The sequence below is a fragment of the Cylas formicarius genome, unplaced genomic scaffold (genome assembly GCF_029955315.1).
Source record: "Cylas formicarius isolate icCylForm1 unplaced genomic scaffold, icCylForm1.1 PGA_scaffold_5__7_contigs__length_24384050, whole genome shotgun sequence".
Classification (NCBI taxonomy): Eukaryota; Metazoa; Arthropoda; class Insecta; order Coleoptera; family Brentidae; genus Cylas; species Cylas formicarius.
In genome coordinates, this window is record NW_026844341.1 from 10,107,475 (window position 1) to 10,116,252 (window position 8,778).

At 33.2% G+C, this 8,778-nt stretch overlaps 1 protein-coding gene across 3 annotated transcripts in view; it reads left to right on the plus strand.

Moving 5' to 3' along the window:
- LOC132702099 (beta-TrCP) overlaps positions 1-8,297 on the plus strand; it is a 44,997-nt gene extending 36,700 nt beyond the window's left edge. For 2 of the 3 annotated variants that reach the window (XM_060670522.1, XM_060670524.1), the window contains exons 7-8: positions 4,564-4,753; positions 4,810-8,297. In XM_060670522.1, the coding sequence (XP_060526505.1) occupies positions 4,564-4,753; positions 4,810-4,983 (364 nt within the window). In that variant the 3' untranslated portion in view covers positions 4,984-8,297. The remainder of the gene's footprint in view (positions 1-4,563; positions 4,754-4,809) is intronic. The other variant, XM_060670523.1, reaches the window with a different exon arrangement.
- Positions 8,298-8,778: the final 481 nt, after the last annotated feature.

An 8,778-nucleotide genomic window follows, 5' to 3' on the forward strand; every position in this document is an offset into this window, starting at 1 on the left:
CATTCCGAGCGTTGTTCTTTTGACATCAAGACGCATTTCGGGTTTAATCTTCAGGGGTCTCTGCAAAATGCAACAAAATATATAAGTTGCTTTTCATCATTCAAAACATGGCAACGTCTATTTTTTCTTTCTTCAAGGTTCCATATATTCTAAAGTGTTGATATATGCATAAATGGAGATTTTGTTATATAATCCCCCTGTTTTTACTGTTCGATATGTAACTTTCTAACATATCAATCTTTTTCTCTGTGGTAAACATGATACGCAAGTAAGCGAATAAATTGAATTTATAAACGATAAATAAATAAATCATTTGAATTATGACAGTAATCAACAACAAAACACGATTTTTAGCAGACAACGTTCTAGTACTTGTGTTGTTTAAAGGCCGTTCTAGCCACTTTACACTAACTGAACCTATATGACAACAGCATATTATTTGTGATAGACAAATGTTTAAAAGAAAATATTTAAAAAGTAAAAATATTAGGGATATTAGGATACAATTTTTAATGCTAAATGTGATAAGAGTATAAAATAGTATAAAATAGGTAGTTTCCATTAACAAAAAAAAGTTTTTTGGCAGTTTTTTTAATTTCATTTTTAATCTTGTTTTTCGCGTACTCTGTATTAATATGTATCGAAATTGCTTATGAGATCCATTATTCGAGTCCTTTGTATACAACAAAACGGAAACAAGTGCAACAATAAATGCTTCCGAATGAAGAAATTGGCGGATATATCTTGCAAACATTATTTTTCCCATAAAAAATTAAAAATGTCAAAAATGGTTAGACTTTGGCATACGACATTGTACACAAAATATGTCTACAATTTTATATCAGAATTCAAAAGTCAAATAATATACCAGATGTTCCATTTAAAATAAGAAAGTTGATACTCGTCCATGAAAAATGGATCATCCTGTATATACAACATTAAAATAAATTGAAGGTTTATAGTACCCCAATTAACTTTTGTATATACAATTGTGATGTCAAATATGACTAATATTTAGTAAAAACTCACATCATATTAGCGAACAGGGAACCGGTGTTGCTTTAATGCCTGTTTTTTCTTGCAATAGTACATCCAAAACATAAAATTTGGTTTAACGATTAACCCTTTCTAACCATAACGTGAATGAATTTGGAGAGTTAATTTGGAAAACAATGACTCTTGCTGATCCGATTTTAGTATTCGGCTACACGGTACGCTGCATTGAATGTAGTTTTAAACGAAATATCATTACTTATATTTTCTGTCCCATAAAAAATGGTAATATTTAAAGAATAATATAATAACTTTTCACAAATACCAGAGAAAAATTTTCCAAAATCACAAAATAAGCGTCATACTCAAAAACAAGGTGAATAAATCATGGAGGCTGTTGGTTCATAGTGCAGCCATCTTGGGCTGCAAAATTGATTAGCCATATCCCATCTCAATCTTTGTCTCATTTTTTAATTGCCCAAATTAAGAAAAAGCCGATAAGTATTTATTAGATAAAACATGATATATAGCTCTGGATAATCAACTTAAGTTTTTGTTGTCGAGCAAGTTATTAAAAATATGAAGATATGATATTTTCTTCAACTATTTTATGATGTCTGATTAAAAGAAATACAATAATACATGTATATTTTTATTGAAAGATTTAAAATGATTATATTTTATTTGATACATCTACAATGTTGACAAACTTCGGCAGATACTTGATCATTTTTCATTTATAATTATTGACAGTCAGTAAGTAAGGAAGTACGTCTTATATAATATGTACATAAGTAAATACTTCCACATAGACGTGGTCTGAAAAAATTTGCACCTCTATAAGGTGTTCAATTCCTTTACAAATATGTTACTTTTTTTAAGTTGAATGTGAAGTGTGGTAACAGCAACAGCGATGAAATTTCATAATTTTATATTTTTTACGTCATAAAAGTGTTTTCGGGATAAAAAAATAAAAATGGAGACGTGTATGGGCGTAATTAATATACGTAATATGCAAGTGCAAAAAAAAAATTAAAATTAACTTGTGAACAAGTGTTGCACGCAAACGGTTCAAAGTAGGCATGGTACAATTTTCATGTTACAATAAAATGCCAAATGTGCCTAATTTTGTATAAAATCTTTACGCAGTAACTTTTTGTCATCATATGCAGCGCGAACCAAAATTTTGACCTTTGCAGCTAAAAAAATACGTTCGAATTTTTTCTTGAATCTCAAAATATTCAGGATATTCCATTAACAAAATGAAATGATATCTTATTCGAATGTGTACCTCCCGGCGTTGGGTCAATTTTGCCCATGGTTATCCATCCATTCGACTCGGGTACCCGTAAATAATATACAGAAATTGAGTCATCAAAAATCGACCCCAGTTCTTTGATATCACATTATCATTAACATTAATATTAATAATGAAATTTGTATGTGTATATGTATGTGTGTGTATGTGATTAGTTTCTGCTTTTTCAAATTATCTTCAAATGCAAGTTGGAGCTCATCCTAACACTACTGCTTAACATCAAATACTAATACGATAAACTAAACAAATATAGAGGCGTTAGTGTAAATATGGTTTAATTACCCTGTCATTAAAATGTCCCTTTACTCCCACATAAAGGCAATATATCAGACAAAATGATAAATTGTCTAGTTTGGTCTCTCTGATGATTATATAAATTTACAAGTTCCACTAGCTCCTTCTTCAGCACATTTTTCTGCTAAAACTGCTTCTTATTTAAAGTAAGCCATCCATGCCATTTTTTCCCCTAGAAGACGTGTTTTTTTTCTTATTTTTGTTCGATATTATTGCTCATTTACCCAAGACGAGCTCATACGTGAACATAATCTCAGAAAAGATCAAACATATAGCAAAACAATACGAAGTTAAGACTATTCAAACTTACAAAAATAAAGTCAAAAACATCGACTTAATCTACTAAATAGCCTGTAAATGCTGAGTGTCAAATATTGGACGAATAAAGACATTTAAATGTTAGAGCTGAGTTAAGCACACAGGAAACACTCAATGACGGGTGAAATGTAAAGGTCAGGAATGGCGGAACAGGTATGGACCAAACAACTCCACATAAAATGGTCCGAATCTCGGACGGTCCACAAGGCATTGGAAAAAGCGCAAATTTAAGGAAGCCCACCAACGGCGGCGTCCCAGCGGATTAACGTCACCCATGACTGCACCCGTTGAACGCTGTAGTCTAGTATAATACCACCAAAAATATAGTGCATTTATTGCTTTCACGTTTTAAGTATCTTACAGTACCTTAACTGCAGAACAGTGGTAAATTCCATTGCAACAGACGTTTATTCTGCATATAAGTAGGTCTCGCCTGAGATGGACCGTAACGAATATTTGTAGAAACTTGAAATGTCTAATTTAAACGTAAATGAACCGTTTTAAATTTGATTAAGCATTGATGCTGCGGGGTAGAAGCGTTTATTTTAACATCAGGTGATATGTATTGTTCTTAAGAGTTTAATCTAAATTGTTGTTATATATTATGAAGGTATTTGACTGTGATCCTTCCAGTAAGTACGTATTTATGTACTTAGCTATGGTCCCGCGAAGCTGTTTTCACCGGATAGTTCAAAGTAAGTACCTGTACTCTATTTATCTTACAGGTAAGATCGAAAATAATCATTTTTGTCTTGTGTGCCTGTCGATTAACAACATTCTTCATTTTGTATTTTTGTGCCTTCTACATAGTTCTTCGATTTGTAAATAACAACAGACTTTTTTTAAGGCTATAGGTTATATTCGCTGTAGATAAAAGTACGTGATAAGAATACAGATAAATATTAATTAGAATCTTACAATTAAACATTTTTTGAAGGTTCCTGTTTTTCAACACTTTAAAATGTGGAGACCGTGGAATGAAGCAGATGTTCCCCTGTGGAAAACAACGCAGAATTCGAAGATGAAGTGGAGATGGTAGTCGAACCTAATGACCATTTAGAAGACGAATTACCTCAGCAAATAAAAAAACGGATCCATTTGTCTTCGGAAGCTAAACAAATTGTTTTGAATGTTTACAATTTTATAAGAAATTCAGAAGTAGCAGTAGCAATAAAAACTGGTCACATAGAACGTAATAAATTGTTACTTTGTACTAATTTTATTATGTACATGTTTCAAGAATTGTTCGGCGAAAATGATTGAAAACATACTTATATTCCGTTTGTTAGTGTAGTAGTTAGTTGTAGCGGTTTTGGATTAATAAACAGTAGGCAAAGTTAATTACGGGGTCGATTGTAAATGCACTATATTTCTGGTCGAATTATATATGTCTCGTAGTTTTAGTTGTGTTGTGCAAAGAAAAAATAAATAAAATGACAATCTCTCAGTATTTCTAATTTAAGCAAAAGTTAGATATTCCTGTTTTCCCTTTGATCCAGTCTATATGTTCTCAAATGTCACCGTGTTTGGGAATCGAAAATTCATTTTCTTGGAACTTTTCCATAATTACCCATTTTATTACTGTCTGAAATCGCCCAATAGCCCTTGGTAAATCCGTTTATGGTGTCGATTCCTTGTAGGTTATGGGACATCGAATGCGGCGCCTGCCTCCGTACCCTCGAAGGGCACGAGGAGCTGGTAAGGTGCATCCGCTTCGACAGCAAGCGGATAGTGAGCGGAGCGTACGACGGCAAAATCAAAGTGTGGGACTTGCTTGCGGCGTTGGATCCCCGCGCCCCGACCAACACTTTGTGTCTGCGCACTTTGGTGGTAGGTGGGCGGGTACCCCGCGTTACTAGATCAATAACGCCCCTTGTCGTTTCCAGGAGCACACGGGTAGGGTATTCAGGCTGCAATTCGACGAGTTCCAGATAGTGAGCAGTTCGCACGACGACACGATCCTCATATGGGACTTCCTGAAATCGATACCGGAGGTGACGAGCGGCTCGTCGCCGACGACCATGTCACGTGAGTGCATGAGCGATACCTTGCTAGGGTGATTTCGCCACGTTCCTACGCAACAAACGCGCTAGCGGTGCCGAAACACGTCGTCGCAATCTTGTTCAGTTCCCGCAACCGTTTCGAGCGAATAATGAGAACCGGGTGTGTTGTGAAAACGAAAAAAAAAAACGGTGATACAATGATCTGCCGCCCGCGTTGCCGCGTTTAAAGGGGTCGACGCGTTCACGAAGTAGGCTGCGATGTCTAAAACGAATTAGTTAAGGCGGACCTCTGTACATAGTTTTAGTTTTAAGAGTACGTTAGGTTGGAGGTGGGTGCGTGCGTTTGCGTGTGCCATGGCGATATCGGAACGTGGGGCTTCGGTGTCACGCGTAATTTCCGCTACCCTCCTAACTTGCGCACGGGGCCCAAACTTGAAAAGGTTAAGGATGACTTTTTTTTTTTTATCATAAAATTATCAAACCACTCTAGATATTTCAGTGATATGTTGCACGTTGCTTCCAACCAGAGAAATATTTTTTAACAATTAGCAATTACGTCGGACACAGATTTATTGGAAATATTTTTTTTTTAAGAAAAAAAAATTGCTTCAAATAAAAATTGTCCTTTTTTAAAAAATTGTTATTGGTGTCTGGTTTAGGAAAAAAAGTGTATTGATCAAGTTGGACGGCGATTTGAAAAATATTTTTTTTTGTTTCAGAAGAATACTCACAAATTAGTTTACGCAATGTCAAAGAAATTAATATCGGGAGTGGCTTTAAAATCATAATACTCGACGTGGAATATGACATAAAAATTTGATCCATTAATTTCCATGTATAATTTCGATTTAGTTAGGCTGCAGGTGAAATGTCGGAAATTAATATAGTCTAGGTATGGAAAGTATATTAAAAAATTTTTCCCAGATTGCAAGAGCGTTTTTTTTTTGTTAATTACTCCTCAACAAGTACATATTTTTCTTTGAGACGTTTTTATGAAAAAGCAATTATCTGCATGTAAAGTACGTTCTAAAACTACACTGTACTACATAGTATTAACCAAAATGTTCAAATATGTTTTTAGAAAATTGTTGCACTCAATTGGGGGTAAAATAAAATATTATATTTGAAATAAAAATAATCTGTAATTCGCAAATATTACTCACGTCCGTGGAGGTTAACTAATTTATTTAATATCGCAAAAAACTGTTAACATTCAGCAGTTTGATAAATGGACGAAATCATAATCAATAAATAGTTACAAATTAATTACATTTTTTTATATTAACGAAATTTTTTACAATTATCTCAGTAATTGTCTCTCCTCGCAGTTAATTAGCTGATACATTTTGTAAATTTGATTTAATTTCTGACATCACCCTGTATAATTTGAAATTATTTATTAAAGTTTAAAATATCCATCTCTATAGGAAACTGAACGCATACGTGATAGTTACACATTATAAAACTTCCTTGAAAAATTACTCTTTATTGTTTAACTTTCCTTTTTTCGAAAATCGAATCTCGGTAAGCAGACGGGTGATGTTACATGAGACACTGGGAGGTGGGAAACTTTGGGACAAACTGTAATAATCCCATGGCACACGAGCGATTTGAATATTTAACTTTTAATTCTCGCAATTGAATTTTCTTTGATTAAAAATGTCCCTAAAGTGTTATCGATATGAAATTTTAGGGGCCGAACTGATGGGGTGTTCTATTATATTTTTGTATTACGTCGACGAGTGTTGGGCAGAATACGGCGAAATTTAAATTTGCAGTGGCAAAATAATCTTAGTAGGCCTTGGGCACCGTTGGAAGGTGAGAAAGAGAGCACAAGTGGATTTGTTTAAAATGCCTCTTAAAGTAATTTTGCCGCACTTCGAAGTGAATTCAATAAACAATTATCCTTGAATTTATATCGTCGTTACTCCTATTTTTCACACTTTGGATTGAATAATTTTTATTATAATGAATGCTTAACCTCTTAAGTAACACTTCGACGTATCTTTGAAGGTGAAAGAAACGTCATGGCACAATGGGCAAGCCAACTAACCAAGACAAAAAAAAAACGGGTTTATTATGCATTAATTTTGAAAAATTGAAAACTTTTTATGGTAAATTATATATTCCAGTACCATATTCTGCTCATAACTTGTTCGATTTTGATGTAGACATTACTTATTAATTTGTAAGATTTGTAACTCGCGCACCATGTAGAATTAATTGTTAAGCACTTTTTTTTTCAGTTAATAAACAAAAGCTTCGAAAATGCAATTGGTTTACAATATATGGTCATTCTTGTTGCTTGGAAGAAACCGTTTTAAATATACAGTGGTTTTGTTAACCGGTAACCTAACCCTTAAATTTCAGCATTATGTGATTCATTGAATCAGCTTTCTAGGGCTATGTAACCTAAATCTATGGCCAGATGATCGTGTTAGTCGTTCAAAATATTGGGAATCCAGTTCTTGAATTTCTGAGAAGAGAGCAGCTTGACAATGTTTTAAATAAGTATAATTTCTTAATTTTCGATTGCACCAAATGTGCGTTTTTTAATGATAAATATTTTTGTCAATACCAGGCTGCTGCGGAAGTAAACGAAACAGTAAGTCGAAAGTTTTTTTTCTCAAAATATTATTTTATCTGAAATAAGTGAATCATAATTTTGTCTAAAACAATTGGCTTGATAACGATTACTCTGCTACTGTAAATAGCTTTGTATCGGTTTCAACGATGCTAACATTTTTCGGGTTTTACTGGTTGTTTTGTGTATAATCTTTATTAAAGATGTTAGATTGAATACCATTTCTTTTCACAAGTCCATATTTATTTAAAAATACTTGTAAAACAATCATGTAATAATAAAATTTTAAAATCTAAATCTACAAATCTAATTCTGTCAAGTGCAGTGTAACAATCTCTTCTCTATTAACCCGGAATTGAAACACTCTGTATATTTAAACCTTAATTCAAGTATTTGTACAATATAACAATCTGTACAGAACTGCTTTATCAGCTTGACCTAGAGGTCTACAGGATAACCTAATGTCAGGGTCCTCTTGAGCGTCGAGCCTTTGCCAAAAAGAAAGTTGTGTAGTCTATGAGAAACTTATAACTAGTTCAATAAAAGTGCTTTGTGATAAAACAAATGGTGAAAAAGTCCAATCAAAAACTGCGTATGAATGTTTCTTTTTTGTTTTCAAATAGCCTACTCCTTTCCTGTGTGACTACTTTTTTTTATGTATTAATTTGTAATTATCACTTAAAGAAAGCTGTATATATATTTTACGTAGTTGTTTGTTTAATATATTTGTTTGCATTTATTAAGATCTATTTGTATTTTTGAGTGTTATAATGCAAGATTACTTTTACGTGGATGTTTTCTTTTGCCTTTCTTTTCCCACCTGTGTGAATCTATTTTACAATAAAATTTGATGATCGTTTTATTAAATCTCAAATTAGAGAAAAAAATGGTTATATTTCTACTCATGTGCTAGACTGTTTTTTTTTGCGTCAAAAAACTTGCCACACCCAGTATATATAGTATAGTTTCCCAATAACATTTCAGATATAATTAATTGGTTTATTTTTTTTTATAACAAAGCAATGCCTCCTCACAAGTTCAGATATAGTCGATTTTCAGTATAGGTGTCGTTGGTGTTAAAAAACGATTTATTTTTAAATGGAATATTACAATTAAAAATCTTTTTTCTACTCCCGTGTGTGAAATACCTAATTACCCACCCCTCTAGAATGTGGGAAGCGTCACTTTCCCACGTCAGTTTCGTTCCCATGGATCCGAGCCATTTCGGACATTTCCGGGATTTGGGAGCGATGTTTTCGGAGATATTT